Here is a 16,759-nt window from a genome sequence, read left to right as displayed (position 1 = left end):
ACACAATAGTGTTTTGTGAATGTGTGCGGTGTACACCATGTAGCTGCTTTGCAGATGTCATCTAAGGGAATGTTCCCTAACAATGCCATTGAAGCCCCTATCTCTCTAGTAGAATGGGCTTTAGGAGGAACAGATAACATATGTTTAGCTTTGTGGTAGCAAATCTGTATACATTTGACAAACCAACTGGCTATCCCAGATTTTGATTTGGGGTTGCCTTTGTGTGGTGGTGAGAAATACACAAAAAGCTGTTGAGTTTTACGAAAGGGTTGTGTTCTTTCAATGTAGTAAAGCAATGCTCTTTTGACATCTAAGGTATGAAAAGCTGTTTCTGCGACTGTTCGTGGCTGCAAGAAAAATACGGGCAGCTCTACAGATTGATTGACATGGAAAGGCGAAATGACTTTTGGAAGGAATTTAGGATTGGTACGGAGAACCACCTTATTATGATGCATTTTCAGAAAAGGTTCTTGAATGGTCAATGCTTGTAGCTCACTAACTCTTCTTAGAGAAGTTAAAGCTACTAGGAAAGCAACTTTCAAAGTTAAGAATTGCAGTTCACCTCTATATAAAGGTTCAAAGGGGGGTCCCATTAACCGTGTGAGAACAATGTTTAAATTCCACACAGGTGAAGGTGGTGTTCTGGGAGGAATTATTCTTTTGAGGCCCTCCATAAAAGCTTTTATGGCAGGTACTCTAATAAGTGATAGATGTTGTCTATTTTGTAGGTATGCTGCAATGGCAGCAAGATGCAGTCTAATAGATGTGTATGCTAAGTTACATCTTTGGAGGTGTAGTAATTATCCTATGATGTGTTCAATAGACACATCTAGAGTACTGATGTCGTTATGGCAGTATATAACCAAATGTTTCCACTTGGCTGCATAACATGCTCTAGTGGTGGGAAATCTAGCTTCTTTAATAACGTTCATACAGTCAGGAGGAAAGTTAAGATAACCGAACTCTAGGACCTCAGGGGTAAGATCGCTAGGTTGAGGTGAGCTGGGTCTGGGAGTCTGATCTCTCCCTGGTTCTGGGTTAGGAGGCGTGGAGACAGGTATACAGCTTTTGGTGCGGTACCACAAAGTTGCAGCAGTGTGGTGTACTACGGTTGTCTGGCCCAAGTTGGAGCAACTAGAACGAGAGTGAGGGAATGTTGCTGAAGTTTGCGCACCACTAATGGAAGCAGTGGGAGAGGTGGAAAAGAGTATGCAAATTTGCCAGACCAGTTCATCCATATCGCATTGCCTTTGGACAGCGGGTGTGGATACCTGGTGGCGAAGTTTGGGCATTTGGCGTTTTCGTGGGTGGCGAAGAGGTCTATCTGAGGTTGTCCCTACATCTGAAAGAACGGTTGAAGAACTTGTGGATGAAGTTCCCACTTGTGGATCTGTTGTGTCTGACGGCTTAACAGATCGGTTATGGTGTTTTGTACTCCTGGAACATGTTGGGCTGAGAGGAAGATGTTCAGAGGTGTAGCCCATCTCCTTATCTGCTGCGCTGAGAGAGTTGCAGAGAGTGTGTCCCTCCTTGTTTGTATATGTAGTACATTGCTGTCATGTTGTTTGTGCGGACTAAGACAGCTTTGCCCGATATGTGCTTTTGGAATGCTTTTAGGGCTAGGAAAATGGCTCGTAACTCCAGGTGGTTGATGTGTAGTAACTTTTGTTGTGGTGTCCACTTGCCCTGCATGGTGTGCTGCAGGAGGTGGGCTCCCCAGCCGGAGAGCGATGCATCTGCTGTCATAACTATTTGAGGAACTGGCTCTAGGAACGGTCGGCCCTTGGAAAGGTTTTTGGTGTTCCACCATTGCAGAGAGTGGTAAGTTCGACCGTCTACCAACACTAGGTCTGTTAATTGACCTTGAGCCTGGTTCCATTGTCGCGCTGAGCAGTCTTGAAGACGACGCATCTGTAGTCTTGCATGAGGCACTATGAATATGCAAGAGGCCATCATTCCTATGAGTTGTATGAACATTCGAGCTGGAAGAGTGTGTTGCGGTTGGAATTTGGTTAGAAGAGCTTGCATATTTGCTATCCTGGCAAGAGAGGGATAAGCTAGCACTGTTGAGGTGTTTATTGTGGCATCGAGATATTGTTGTAAGTGGGACGGCTGCAGGTGGGACTTGGTGTGGTTTACTGTGAACCCCAAGTTGTGGAGTAACTGGATGGTAGTGTGAGTGTATTGTACACACTGACTGTATGAGCTGGCTTTTATAAGCCAGTCGTCGAGATATGGGAAGAGCTGAATGTGCTGGAAAGGCACTTGATGAACACTCTTGGTGTTGTTGTGACTCGAATGGGAGTACCTTGAATTGATAGTGCTGACCGTCCAGTACAAATCTGAGATACTTTCTGTGAGCTGTGTGAATGGGAATGTGGAAATAGGCGTCCTTGAGATCTATAGTGGTAAGGAAGTCGTTTTGTAAAATGAGAGGAAGGACCTGTTGGAGTGTGACCATATGGAAGTGGTCTGATTGTATGTACAGGTTTAGTGGGCTGAGGTCTAGAATAGGCCTTAGAGAGACGTCCTTTTTTGGGATAAGAAAGTACAGGGAGTAAACTCCCTTGTTTTGTTGAAGCAGTGGAACTGGTTCTATTGCGCTTTTTTGTAGGAAGGATATTACCTCCTGCCTGAGCAGTAGCAAATGTTCTTGTGACATTGGACGCTGTTTGGGTGGTATGTTTTGGGGGGGGTAGAGGTTAGTTCGTGCCAGTAACCTGCTTAAATTATTTGTTGCACCCACCTGTCTGATGTGATGTTGGTCTAAACAGGAAGGAATTGTTGGTAGTTTTCCCCCAACTGGAGTGGAATGTGGTGGGGGAAGTGGAGGGAAGACATTGGGCAGGGGTGGAGGCAGAGCAGGAGTTGTTAGTTTTGCCTCTGCCTTTATTGTTGTTACCCCTGTAACCTCCTCTTTGGTTTACAGGGGTAACCCAAAGAGGGTGTGGGTGGATTGTGTAGGGGCTTTGTAAGAAGTAGAGGGACTATCTGAGGAGTAGCCTCTAGTGGTGCTTCTATAGGATGAGCGACGAAAAGAATGTGTGGGACTTTGCGACTGCAAGGCTCCCATAGATTTAGCTTTGTCCGTATCCTTTTTAGGTCTCGGCTAGTAACGCGCTGAAAGCGCGTTCTCGCCAGAGAACTATTGTCGGCGTCTCAGCAGTCTGAGAACACCGAAGTGAGACAAGACCTGGCCGCGCGCAGCGTTTCCCCATAGGATAACGATGTGCGCGCGGCCAGGTCTTGTCTCCACAGCATTGCAGGGCAGACAGGATCGCGTCGCGCGCCTCTCTGGTATACAGGGGGAGTCTGCAGAGAGGCACGCGGCGCTGTTCACGAGGCGTGCGGCGCTCAGAAACAAGCTGGCTGCCTCTTCTCTCACCCGCCCTCCCACCTTCAGCCTCTCCCTCTTCAGTTGTTAACTCCTCCTTGTTGCAACAGTATTTGATGGCTGCAGATTTCACACCCTCATAGTCCTCTTTCTCCAAGTATTCTCTCGCTACCACCTGTGCCGATCAGCTCTCTACAGACCCTCTCTGACATGTATTTAATTTATTTTATAGTGATACGCATCCCATTGTAGTGTATTGAGCTCTTTACGTCACACTTGTTATGCATAGGTAATGACTTGCAACAGTATTTGATGGCTGCAGATTTCACACCCTCAAAGACCTCTTTCTCCAAGTATTCTCTCGCTACCACCTGTGCCGATCAGCTCTCTACAGACCCTCTCTGACATGTTTTTAATTTATTTTATAGTGATACGCATCCCATTGTAGTATATTGAGCCCTTTACGTCACACTTGTTATGCATAGCTCATGACTCATAAGCCTCCAGGAGGTCGAGGGGGCGGCGCGTGCTTAGGAGGCTCGAAGGGGAGTATGATGACCGTGTAAGTGCTGAAAGTGACCCCCTACTTAACCTGACCAGGAGGGAGGCTATGCAGCCCCCCCCACCCCCCGCAAAGGCTGCCGGGAAGAGACATTCGCTGCTGTACGAAGGAATATTTTCCAATGCAAACAGTGGCGCTGTGCAACAGGCCCCTTCCGCAGGTTGCGCTTGCAGCTTCTGACAGTGTTTGTAAGTGCTGGCTAGAGAGGCGTGGCATGGGCGGGTGCCGGTTCTTTTCTACAGATAGTGGGAAGAAGAGCGAATAAGCGCTATACACGCGCCTCTAACAAGCCGTACCATGCCAAGCAGACACATAGCGCCTTACAACACTTCCAGATAAATAAACAGCGCAACAAAGCATAGGGTACGTAAAGTATGTTCCGCCGTCAGACCCCGGATCATTTGAATTCTGAAATGTTAACAATTCAGGTCATGAAAATGGTAAAACCTCGTGTGTCATTTTAAACGGTTTCCTGTGAGCAAAACACGACCACACATCCCCTTTACACGTTTCAAAGGGGTGTTTCAGGTAAAGCCTTGGGGTTTTACTGTGAAGTGGTGAGTTTCTTAAGACTGAGTCACCCAAGACACGCAGCCAGTCAGTTCCTGTGGGACAACTATTTTTCACATTGCTGCAGTGTTAATGTATACAGCACCAGACTTGTATTTTAATACAATTGATTTTTAACCTAACAATGTCGTCTTTCTTGATCTCTAATATTGTATAGCACATACAGCGAACACTGCCATCTCTGGGTGCTCAGTAAATTGGTGCAGTTATTAAATATGTTTATTTTATCGACCTCCAAGCGATACAAAGCTGAGTTAATGCACCGCAAAGTAAAACTTAATTGACAAATCGTATTTTAAAACAACACCATTTCAATGTGGAATAATAAACTGTGGCCAAAGGACCTGTGGCGCTGGTGCCGATGAAGAAGGCCCCCGCCACCCCCTCAGCCCCACCCCAACCCCACGCTCTGCAGTGTGACCAGTGGCACCCATTTACAACAAGGTGACCTGTTTGCCAATAATTTCAGCTTCTATCTCTTTTGGTGCTACTTTCCATTTCCGACTCAAAACTGTGTTTAGTATCTCATGATGATACTGATATTCAATCACAAACAAGTACTCTGATATCTGGATGCAGTAATAGTAACAACTGATCACATAACTTGGGCAGGCGTGTGTGTGGCTCTGTCGGTCTGTGTGAGTGTGTGTGTGTGTGTGTGTGGCTCTGTCTGTGTGTGGCTCTGTCTGTCTGTCTGTGTGTGTGCGTGTGTGGCTCTGTCTGTGTGTGCGTGTGGCTCTGTGTGCGTGGCTCTGTCTGTCTGTGTGCGCGTGGGTGGCTCTGTCTGTGTGCGCGTGGGTGGCTCTGTGTGCGCGTGGGTGGCTCTGTGTGCGCGTGGGTGGCTCTGCCTGTGTGCGCGTGGGTGGCTCTGTCTGTGTGCGCGTGGGTGGCTCTGTATGTGTGCGCGTGGGTGGCTCTGTCTGTCTGTGTGCGCGTGGGTGGCTCTGTCTGTCTGTGTGCGCGTGGGTGGCTCCGTCTGTGTGCGCGTGGGTGGCTCTGTCTGTCTGTGTGCGCGTGGGTGGCTCCGTCTGTGTGCGCGTGGGTGGCTCTGTCTGTGTGCGCGTGGGTGGCTCTGTCTGTCTGTGCGTGTGGGTGGCTCCGTCTGTGTGCATGGGTGGCTCTGTCTGTGTAGGTGGCTCTGTGTGGGTGGCTCTGTGTGTGTGGGTGGCTGTATGTGAATGGCTTTGTGGGCGGCTCTGTATGTGTGTGTGGGTGGCTCTGTGTGGGTGAAAATGCAATAGGTGTCGCATTTGCGAGCTGTTAAGCTATTGGCATTGTAAATGACAATGTCATTTATTTATGTTTTCAAAACTAAAACATAAATAAAAATAATGTAATGAGCAAAGCCAACGGCTCGAACTTTAACAATGCCGAGACCATTGCATTGTAAATGCTTGTTCATTTTTTCAAGGGATACGTCCACATTAGGCCCAAATAAGTGTTGCCTCTCGAAGGGTTGATTGAGTATGGCACTTTGTACTTCAGGTTTGAAACCTGAAATGCGTAGCCAGGCATGCCTATGCAAAAGGACACTGGTATTAATTGCCTTGAAGCGGTATCTGCTGCATCTAGGGCACAACAAATAGAGGTATTAGTGATGGTTTTACCCTCTTGTATAAGTTCATTGGCCCTATTCTTGTACTTGTCAGGAAGGTGCTGCATTATGGATTCTAACTCGTCATAATGTGCCCTATTGTACCTTGCTAATAATGCCTGAGTATTAGCAATACACCAAATGTTTGCTGCCTGCGACGCCGTTCGCTTGCCTGAGGCGTCTAGTTTAGACTCTTTATCTGGTGGAGGAGCCTCGCCTGATGTTTGGGAATTGTCTCTTTTGTGTGCACTGGAGACTACAAGGGAGTCTAGTGGTGCAGGCCCTTTAATGTAGGCTGGGTCTGAGGGGGCAGCCTTATATTTCTTCTCAATTCGGGGGTTGAGGATTCGAGCACTAACTGGATCTTTGAAGACCTCTGGCGCATGCTTAATAACCCCTTTAAGCATAGGTAAAATTGAGGTGGACCTTTGTGTTGTATCAAAGGTATCCATAAGGAAGTCTTCGTCTACTGGGTCAGTATGTAGGTCAACTCCATGTTACTGGGCAGCTCTATGGACAAGTTGGTTAAATCCCATAGTGTCCTCTGGTGGGGAAGGCCTGGAGGGGTACTATAATCATCCCAAGGGTCAGGTGAGCCAGGAGGACTAGTATTATCTAGTGGCTCATTATCTGCGCCATCCCCCGTGTCATCAGAGGTGTTATCCCCGTCATCATCATCTTCTAATGGAGTAGGAGATGGTGTAGGGGAGTGATGTGGCAGGGGAGGAGGTGGTGGAGGAAAAGGAGGAGGGGAAGGTATTCTTAGAGGGGAAGTCACAATGTCCTTCTTCTTAGGATGAGGAGCTGGTGCAGGCGTCTCTAATGGTCGTTTTTTAGAACTAAGAGTCAATCGACCAGTTTTAGGATCTTTAACTAGAGTCTTTTGTGTAGGATCTGGATGGAATAGTTCCTCTGGGGGAGGTAGATCCTTCGGTGCCGAGGTTTATGGTTCTGTAGGCTTTTTCGGTACCGAACCGGTAGCATCTTTTGGTTTAGAAATATGTTCTTTTGTAGTGTCTTTGTCCGGTGGGCCGTGTGGTTTTTTCGGCTACAAAGCTTTTTTCGGCTCCGGTGGTTTTTTCAGCTCCGAAGCATGGGAGTCGGGTGCTTTCTGGGGCAATTTCTTGCTCGACTCCGAGTGTTGTTTTGGTGCCGAGGAACCGGTGCCAGTCTTTGGTGCCGAGTGCTTAGATGTGGAAGCAGCTGGTGTGGAGGTGGAAGATGGCTTCTTTTTCGGTGCCAGTAGGTGTGTGCCGGCACCGGGGGTAGACTGAGTCGAGCCCGAGTCGTCTGAAGGCTTAGTAGAATTATTTGCCGAGTCTGAAAGCGGGGCATGGGAAGCAGTCTCTCGGTGTGCACCAGGGCCCGAAGGCGAGGGTGTGACCAAAGCCTTTTTGGAGGGTGTCGAGGAAGGGTCGGGGTCGACGTGTGTACTTATGACCCTCTGTGCCAGAGTGATGGCCTCGGCGTCTGATTCGTCGGCCTTGGAGTCGCTGTAAACGCCATGTTGTTGCTCTAGCTCTGGCACGTCGACGCCTCTTGGAAAAAGTCATCCGGGATCAAAGAGGATGAGCGAACCATGGTTCTTCGAGCTCGTCGGTCCCGAATCGTCAGGAGGCACAAGCGGAACAGTCTCTGGCCTCGTGCTCCGGTGAGACGCAAAGGTTGCACACCTCATGTACATCGGTGTGGGGAAACTTAGACCCACATTGAGGACACTTCTTAAATGGCGTCCTTTCCATGAGCCAGAGAGTAAGGCCCAGGTAGGCCCAAAGGCCTTCGTCGACGACCGGAATCGATGACTTCGAAGTCGTGAAGAGTCGCGTCAATTGGAAGTGCGATCAAGACAATACCGTCGAACTGGGTGAGGATTGCGCGCCGAAGGAAAATCTGTTCCAAACCGGAGCGCAGGAAACACATCCGAGCCCGATGGTAGAAAAAAACAATCTAAGGATGGAGCCGATGCCCATGCACACTATTGTCCAAGGGAGGAGTCACCTATCTTGTGACTTCGAAAGACTTTTCAGGACAAAAAACAACTGCTAACATCCGGGCCCAACACTAGGTGGCTATCTATGCACAGTGTGTAATCTGCAGCTCATATGCCTCTAACATATGTTATTTTTCTAAATTGGTCTAGAGTTTCTTGAATGTGTCATTTTTTGACTGTGTATTGAAACAAATACTTAATACTACCCTCTGATCAGCCTAAACTGCTTGCCCACTCTACCACAAAAGAGAGCATTTGTGATTATTAAGCCCTGCAAGCCAATAAGGGTCAATTGGACTTTCTACATAGTATACCTCGTTTTGGTACACTTCATAAAAAGCCACCTTCCAAAACCAACCTATTGACAATTGAAGAAGGGCCTGCTATTTATAGACTTTTTAAGCTTAGGGTCACAGATGGAGCGGTAATTTCTTCTGGTAATTTCTCAATGAAAAACCCTCATGCAGTCTGTCTGTAGCACAAAAATAAAACAATGCCTGACTGCAGATGAAATCTGCTCCATCATCACCACCACTCTGCTTACCACCAGAGGTGGGTTTGGATTCACTTTCTTAAGGGTTCTGGGCCTCTAAGGGAATCTCTTTAGTGGTTTTTCCACCTCCCTCCTTTCCCTTCTGTGGGCCAAGCCCAACTTTCTTGTGATCTACCCCATATGCTTTCTGGGACTTCTACTCCTAACCCACTCATCAGCTTTCTTAACCAATTCTCTGGGACTAGAAAGTGATGTATCAACCACGTGCTGGTGTACCTCGTCTGAGGTACAGTTTGATAATATGTTTTCCTTCCTTATCAAGTTATAGAGCATTTCATAGTCTTGCACCTGATTTCCCTTCAAACAGCGCCCTAGTGTTTATACTGAGCAGTAAACAAAATATACCCATATCTGACTCAAGGCTTTGTGAGTCTCCCTGAGCTTAATTTGGTACTCTTCAGAAGTGAGTCAAAAGCCCTCAATCAAGGTATCTGTCATGAGGTCATAGGACTCGACTCAGCATCTACCCCAATGAGTGTCAGGAGTCTATCCCTGCACTTTCCCAAGAATAGCTCCCAGAGTAGAGAGACCCAGTGTCTTTGGTGTAACTTTCTCATTCTACAGCCCTCTCAAAGGCTGTCACTCAACATATTTGGGGACAATCCCTTTGGGGATTTTTGGGTCAAAAGTTTCATCTCTCTCAATATTTGTTTTGTGGCTGCCACCATTCATGGGTGCTAGATCCATGTTGCCCCTTTTTTGTATTGCCAAGATTCTGTCTTCAAGGGCTACTCCTTTGGCTAGTCCCTCCAGATCTAGGTCTGGATCCTCTAGTGCTTGGTGCTTGGGTTGACCTGGTCTGCCCTCCGGTACATGCTTAGAATAGAGGTTCCATTTGGAATTCTCATCCTCTCTGGTTAGGATGGGGTGGAGGAAGTGCTGGGCAGACCTCAAAGCGTTTGGGGAGGCAGATCTTCTTGATGAGATGGTGTAGGTGACTGTCAGGAGAGCAGGAGTCAGGCAGGGTTTGCACCAAAGTTGATACTGGTCCACAGTTCTCACGTCTTCAGCTCTTCTTTGTCCTCCTTCTTCAGGAGGACAAATCTGAGTTCCAATGGGCTATTTACCCCCACGGTCACTACACCCCCTATATAATCACCCTGTGGGGAATGGGCATAATCCTGTCCGGGAGTTCCCAATTCCACCAAAAAAAGATGGTGGAAACCTTCTTTTGAGGAGCACACCAGGGAGCCCACATTAGGAGTGTGATTAGCCTGGTGGTGCAGCACGCCTACTTGCATAGCTAATTTCCTGCCTGTCCTGGTGCCAAATTGGCTTCAGGGTAGGGGGTGACATCTCCTAGATCTGGATAAAGCCAGGGTCACATATCAAAGGTGGCAGGGGTTTTGAAGTCCCTGGCCTTGATAGGCGAAATTACTAGCCATACTGTGCGTGGGCTCTCACCTGCAGGGGGTCAGAAACGTGTCTGTGGTGGCAGGCTGGACAATACCCGTCAGCCAGCACACTAGATGCTGGTAGGTTTTTCAGGGGGCACCTCTAAGATGCCTTCTGGGTGCTTGTCATAATAAATCCAGTTCTGGCAACAGTACAGATTTATTAAGACAAAATGTTTGATACCAAACACCAAAGGTTTCAGTAAAGCCATCCTGTAGCCAAAGAACTGGTAATGACCAGAGCCCAGTACTTCTACTTAAGATGGCTTCCCTGTTCACTTGTACCATCTAGTAACTGAACTAGACAGCACAGGTAATATAATGCACCCCGACTTAGGGCTACAAGGCCTGCTTGTAAGGGTGACTTACAAATATTACATGCAGTGACTTTGGCCTAGCACACAGTGAGTGTGCCATATTGAGGTTTCACTCATGGATTGCACCATGACAGGCAGCCTGCATGCAATTTGGATGGGGGTTCCTCAGGGTGGCATAATACATGCTGCAGCCCTTAGGGACCCTCCTTAGTACCCATGCCTTAGGTACCAGAGGTACCACTTACAAGGGATTTACAGGGGTGCTAAAGTGTGTACCAATAGGGGTAGAGTCGAACAGTTATTTTGTTTAAGGGAAACTGGCACTGGAGGCTGGTTAGCAGGCTTCAGTGTACTGTTTCAGTCGACAACTAGCACCTAGTACTTTTAATGGGGGCTAAAGTGGTGGGATAACTGCAACAAAATTACAGTTTTAAACCCTGCACTGCAAACACCAGGGCCAGGAAACAAGCAGGACATACGAATACAGGTGACTGGGGCACAACAACCCGAAATGGGCGGCATCCACAAGTACATCCACTACAATTCCCATATGCCCCATGTTAATGATCTAAAGAAATTGCAGAACATGGTAAGGTACACTGCATTAAAACTCCTTAGGTGTTTTCGAGAAACCATATCAGTAACCATCGGGTTAAAGGATAACCTGTGTATGCTTTGAAAGAAGAGGGAGAAGGGTTTTGGTACCTGCTGTGCTTTACTAGCTTCATGCAAGATCAGCTCACTGTCACCTACAGAGGTTTGCATTGAACACACCTATGTAATGAAAACATATCCTATGTGTAAGAATTGGTTTGCAGCAAGTTTTATTGGTTTAAAACAGAGGTTTTAGTTTTGAGGTGACTCGTAATACCTCCCAAACAATGCACCAGGATAAGGACTCCATTTTAGATTTTATTATCTTCATACAGCATCTTCATACGGCATGACAGCATATGTATATTGGTGAGAATTTTCATATGATATGCATGTACTAGTTTAAATAGCACACTATAGGCTTGCATCCGTAAGGTGTAAGAGCGAATGAGACTACAAGCATAATACCGATTGCTACAGGTAAAGAATGTTTTCAGTTTGTAGCAAATACTGCTGTACGTCACATACCTGAAAAGCATGTACCCTACGCCCTCAAGTTGTGCCCTGTGAGTAGATGTTTGGAACAAGTTTTAAAAGACAGTTTGCCCAGCCTGATCCCCACTCTGCTTCCTGGCTGGCATGAATGTCAACCAGTATTGTTTTGCTAAAGTGCAAGTTGTTGACCATGATGCAACTTTACATATAGCTGTGACTGGGAAATTGCCAAGGAAATCAAACACACAAAAGGTGATGGGAGGACGCTTGCAATAATTCATACCACTGATAAATCGCTCGGGGGTAGCATTCCAACACATCATTCTTTTGCCCACCATGCCACCTCAGATTAAACCCAATTCTATGCAAATCCGTTTTGACCTGCTTCCACAGGAACAGCCCAACCTGAAATGCCAGGTCCACTCTAAACGGAACCCAAGACCGGTTTCAACCTGACTGGGGTTCTTCAGTAGTGATTAGGGTATGTCCAAGTCCATCTGAGTCCCAAACAGATGTTCGCCATGAAAGGGAGCACTAAGATGGTATTGTTTAACTCCAAGGCAAAAGCCTGAGAGACTAAGTCATGTCTCCGTATCAGTATGCTGGTGTTCACCTCCCTGGAGGCATGGTCAGCCACATCCAAAGCACATCTTTTGTTACTGTTGCAGTACTGGCAACTTTCTTCCTCCCCTGGATTAACTCTTTGCCTCTTTGAGGGAATGCCTTGGCAGCTGCTGGATGAGCAGCTCCGTTTTGTCCTAGTGGTACCTGTCATACTTCGATAAGAGGCCCACTGAGTTGGCAATACTCCACTGAGTTCCCAGCCCCCCCCCCCCCCCCCCCTCCAGCTACTTCTTTTTTCTGCGACATTAATCCTCCAGCTTTTCTTATCAGGAGGAGTGGCATTCCTGATGCCCTGGCCAGAATCCTCCTTCCTGTTTGTATGAACCACATTACAGCCAAGCAGTGCATAACACCTAATTTATATGGAATCTTCGGGTGCTACGTTTTTTTCTCCACTATTGGAGTGGCAACCCTTTGTATTTTTTACTGTGTCTCTAAAGTTCTCCACAGAGCACTTGTTCCGCTTTTGAGCATAATTCAAAACTGGACAGATTGTTGACTATTTTGACCACGGAGTCTGCTTTTTTCCCCACCACATGCAGGTGGAATTTATGTTGGTCAGCTTGTCTTTGGATGATGGCCTCATATACTGTGGTGTTGTCTGGTGGGCAAGACTTTACTGATTAGGGCTCCAAAGATGGGTCCTCCAGGGGATCTATGCAGTATTCATGGCAGTACTTGTCTACATGATCACAGTGAAGCTACTCTTACAAGTCTGGAAGATATATGGGGGGCTCTAGGTCTAAATCTGTATGGATTGATTGTGGTGGTGAATGACTGCACATGGGACTGTGTTGGTGGTGAAGAGCTACTGTACCTGGGCCTTGTTTAAGAATAATGAAGGTTCCAATTTCCTCAAACATTGCCCCCTCAAATGTGAGCTTCACTTTCTTTGGGGTACGTAAACTGAGATGGTGACACTTAGGGGGAACATTCCAGAATGTGTCCCATGACAAGGACATAGCATATTTTCCTTTGCTCGATATCCGATTACCCTTTCTCTCTATTCCTCTAAATGTGTAGGCTCAATGAGCATTATGACTAATGTCAAAGCCAGTGCAACAGCAGCCTTTGATTCTTAGACTGGCGTGGGCATATCTCAATGACGAGCTGGGGTCTCTCTGCGCCTAGGCTTGACAGGCAGGTGCAGGACTTCTCCAGGGCTGGGATGGCTCAGACACAATGTATGTGGCCGACCGCTGAGCCTTTTGTTCAGTAGCTCAGGATTCAAAGCATGGTTTTCTCGAGGATGTTTATCCTGGAGCCGAGGCTCACCTCGAGGTTGAACCCCGGATGGGACACACTCGACTGGTGTTGATCGTGGAACACAAGGAGCAGTGTGTCCTGACTGAGGGCTTCACTTGAAGCTCAGTCCACTCTCCTTGGTTAACCAGCAAACAGAGGAAGACTCCATTGTCCCTTGATGTACTCCACACTGAACTCATTTGATGGCATGGGAGAGCTCCATTTGCTGCATTTAGTGGTATGCCCACAGACATGCCCTATTATAATGGATGGTCTTTTTCATTTTGAAGGTGATAAAAGGCACAGAGTTCAGTTCCCTATGGTCCTTTGGCATGCAAACGATGCATAACCTATGTTGTTCCTACCACAGGTTCCTGCTGCAGCATTTGGGACAGGACAGGGGGATTGTGTCCTCCATAAAGGACAATCAAAACTAATGAGTTGGCATATCATCCTTCCTCAGGACAACACTCAAGTTAGTACATATTTAGATAGCCCTTAAATGTGGATCAAATTATTGCTTTGCAGTGGCACCTCTTTTAACAAAGACACTTCAGCAGTGACAAAGCTCTTACATTAACCAGATTAAGAGTTAGGTGCTTTAGAACTGGCCCTTATCATCATCCCTGGTTTTGTGTATAGTGATATATGCTGCTGTTAACCATTTCACAGTCGGTTGCATGGGGAGCGGACGTTAAAGAATGGCAGGAAACATTCAGGACCCTCACTTGTAATTTAACAGAAATACAAAAGGGTTTAGGATTAAGTGGGGCAGGAATATGTCAAACCACATATTAAACAATACAGGTTTTCACAAATGGAAAAAAATTGGCCCAGTAGCAACACAGAAATTAAATTCCCTTTGAATCCAACCTAAAACAAGAAATAAAGAAGAATGAAATAAAAAGTAATACAGTATCATAAGAGGCTTAATTAACAGCAATTATCTCAATCTCAAGGTTCAAACCCAGATCAAGAACAACAGGATTATCATTTACATGTTTGACCACTGCTGTGGCAGGTTTAGTTGTTGGAAGATTTACTGTGGTTAAAGTAAAGAGGGCTATGCATAGTGGGGTAACAGAAAGATAGCCCAATGCCAAATCTCTCCCCAACTCAGATTCCACCATGCCCCCTTCTCCAACCCGTGTTCCGTGCTTAAATAGTATTGGGGACATTTGGATACACATTTAGTTATGCATTTACACGACTATCTTTGTTGACCTGAGTGAACCCTAGGAGACTTCCACCTGCACAGATCTTGTAATGCTTGCAGAGACGGTGCTGAGTCGAAGTCTCTACTTATTTTGAATGTAAGGTTTTTGTGGCCCTTTCTTTCCTGCAACAGCAGTGCTCAAATATTATTAAACAAGTAAAGGTGAGTGACTGGAGAAATAAAAAAGTCTTAACAATCAGTAATAAAATAACTGTATACCTCTCTTTTTCTTGCTGATTTGCTTGCTCGACTCCATTGTTAATTACAGACAGTTCGTCCAACAAAGATGTTGATTCTTTTGTGAACTTCTCGAAAACCTTAAAAAAAACACATCAGTTAATATTTACGTATACTGTGTGAATGAGGGCAATTAAAACAAGCACATTGAATTATCTTACCCATCTTTAATCACATTACTGGTGTTAGAAATGGGGTTTCTGACAGGCAGAGTGTGCATCCTGTCCAAGCAGGAGCCCCAATTCTAGTCAGGGTAATTCACTACACAAACTAAACTATTCTGTGCTCACACTCTGGTAGCTCAGCACAGATCAGTCAGGATTAACTTAAGAGACAATGTGCAAAGTATTTGTGCAACACTTAAAGAGTAAACCAGTGAAAACACCACAAACAGAATCCACAACAGTTTAGAAAAATAAAGTGTGATTTTATAAATAAAACAAGATCAAAACGATAATAATCTATTCAGTAGACGTTGAAGTACGAAGTTGTACGGAACCCAAAAGTCAGAAAAGTGCTTAGAAACAATAAGCGCTTAAGAGAATAATCAGGTTGCACTAGGCCAGGACTAAGTCAAGAGTTCAAGTCGACCCCGTGGCAGCGTGGGCTGGCAGCAGGGACCTCCTTGGGTCCACTGAACAAAAGTACCTTTGATCCGGGCGAGGTCGCGCTACAAGGCTGCATAGATTACGCTGTGGACTTGATGCGTAATGTTCTTCCACATAATGGCGGCAATGAGCCGAGTCCACTACATGTAATGACGAGAGTGCACTGGTTCGGACCCACACTGCGGCAGGGAGGCACCAAATCAGAGGTGGATGTGCGAGTGCGGATTGTCGAGCACCTTAGGGCCTCACTTCCAAGGATACAGCACAGGGAAGGCACCATTTAGCGGGGCCTACTCACAGCCTGTGAAGTCCAAGTGCAGATGCAGGTTGTTCAAGTCTTTGATTTCCCTGAGACTTGGGAACAGGAGGCACGTCAGCAAGCCCTTGGAGTCACTGTGGGTTCCAATGATGCGGGTCTAGTCTGTATCACCCAGTCGGGCGAACAGCAGGCAGCAGGGCGGCTCAGCACAGCAAGAGCACAAGCAAGGCAGAGTTCCGCAAAGCAGCGGTACAACAGCTTAGCAGTCCTTTTAGAAGCACCACAGCTTTTTTTCCTGGTAGAGTGGTCACAGGTCCAGAAGTGTACTGTCTTGGTATGGCCAGAGACCTAGTACTTAAACCCAAATGAGACTTTGATGAGGGGGAAGACTTCAAAGAAAGATCTTTGAAGTGCACACAGATCCTTTCTTTCCAGACCCAGGCCATCAGTAAGGGGTAATCAGCCCTTTGTGTAGGTGTCAAGTCACTACCTATTTAAGTGTAAGTGTCCGCCCTTCCCTCCCTTCCTGCCCAGAAAGAGCCATCAGAATTCAGATATATGTAGATGGGTACTCAGAGACACCTAGCCTTCCTGTGTTTGTGGCTTTCTAGAGGGGAATGCACAAAGTGTAGCTGTACTCCAACCTCGAAGTGTATTGGAGACTGGCTGCTAGGCACACAAAGCTGTAAGGGCAGAGAAATGTCGACTTTCTAAAAGTAAATATATAGAAAAGGGTGACCCAGTATACCCTTGTGGGCTTGGGTAAAGAAGTGTCTGGTAATAATGCCAACAAGGGATATACTAAAAATTTATTTAAATATAGTTAACAGTTAATTCATCGATGTCCATCACTAACATCAATAATTATTGAAAACCAAAATACAATATATATATTCGAGAAAAGGAAGGCAAAAAAATACAATACGGGTGCATTTCTTAGTTCATTATATTGTATTCAAAAATAGAAAAATACTCCGAAGGCATTGATAACAGATCACAACAACTCTTAACATTTATATTTAACCAGTCATTAATGTCTATAATACCAATGCCAAGAATAGAATGGAGACTGTCCTAGACATAGGATCAGAATTCTGCAAAATAGTCTCTTAACCAAAATAAAAGGAAAGTTGAATTTGCACCTTTAGCATTATTACTTGACAAATT

The 16,759-nt window shown here is 46.2% G+C and overlaps 1 protein-coding gene across 4 annotated transcripts in view; it reads right to left on the bottom strand.

The window, feature by feature from the left end:
• Nucleotides 1–16,759, bottom strand: part of SESTD1 (SEC14 and spectrin domain containing 1) — a 372,853-nt gene that overhangs the window by 234,655 nt on the left and 121,439 nt on the right. For all 4 annotated transcript variants that reach the window (XM_078681488.1, XM_078681487.1, XM_078681489.1 and 1 more), the window contains one exon: nt 14,708–14,805. In XM_078681488.1, the coding sequence (XP_078537614.1) occupies nt 14,708–14,805 (98 nt within the window). The remainder of the gene's footprint in view (nt 1–14,707; nt 14,806–16,759) is intronic.

This window comes from Lissotriton helveticus, chromosome 3_1, assembly GCF_964261635.1.
Source record: "Lissotriton helveticus chromosome 3_1, aLisHel1.1, whole genome shotgun sequence".
Taxonomy (NCBI): Eukaryota; Metazoa; Chordata; class Amphibia; order Caudata; family Salamandridae; genus Lissotriton; species Lissotriton helveticus.
The sequence above is the reverse complement of the archived record's forward strand: the minus strand, read 5'-3'. Positions and strand labels throughout refer to the sequence as shown.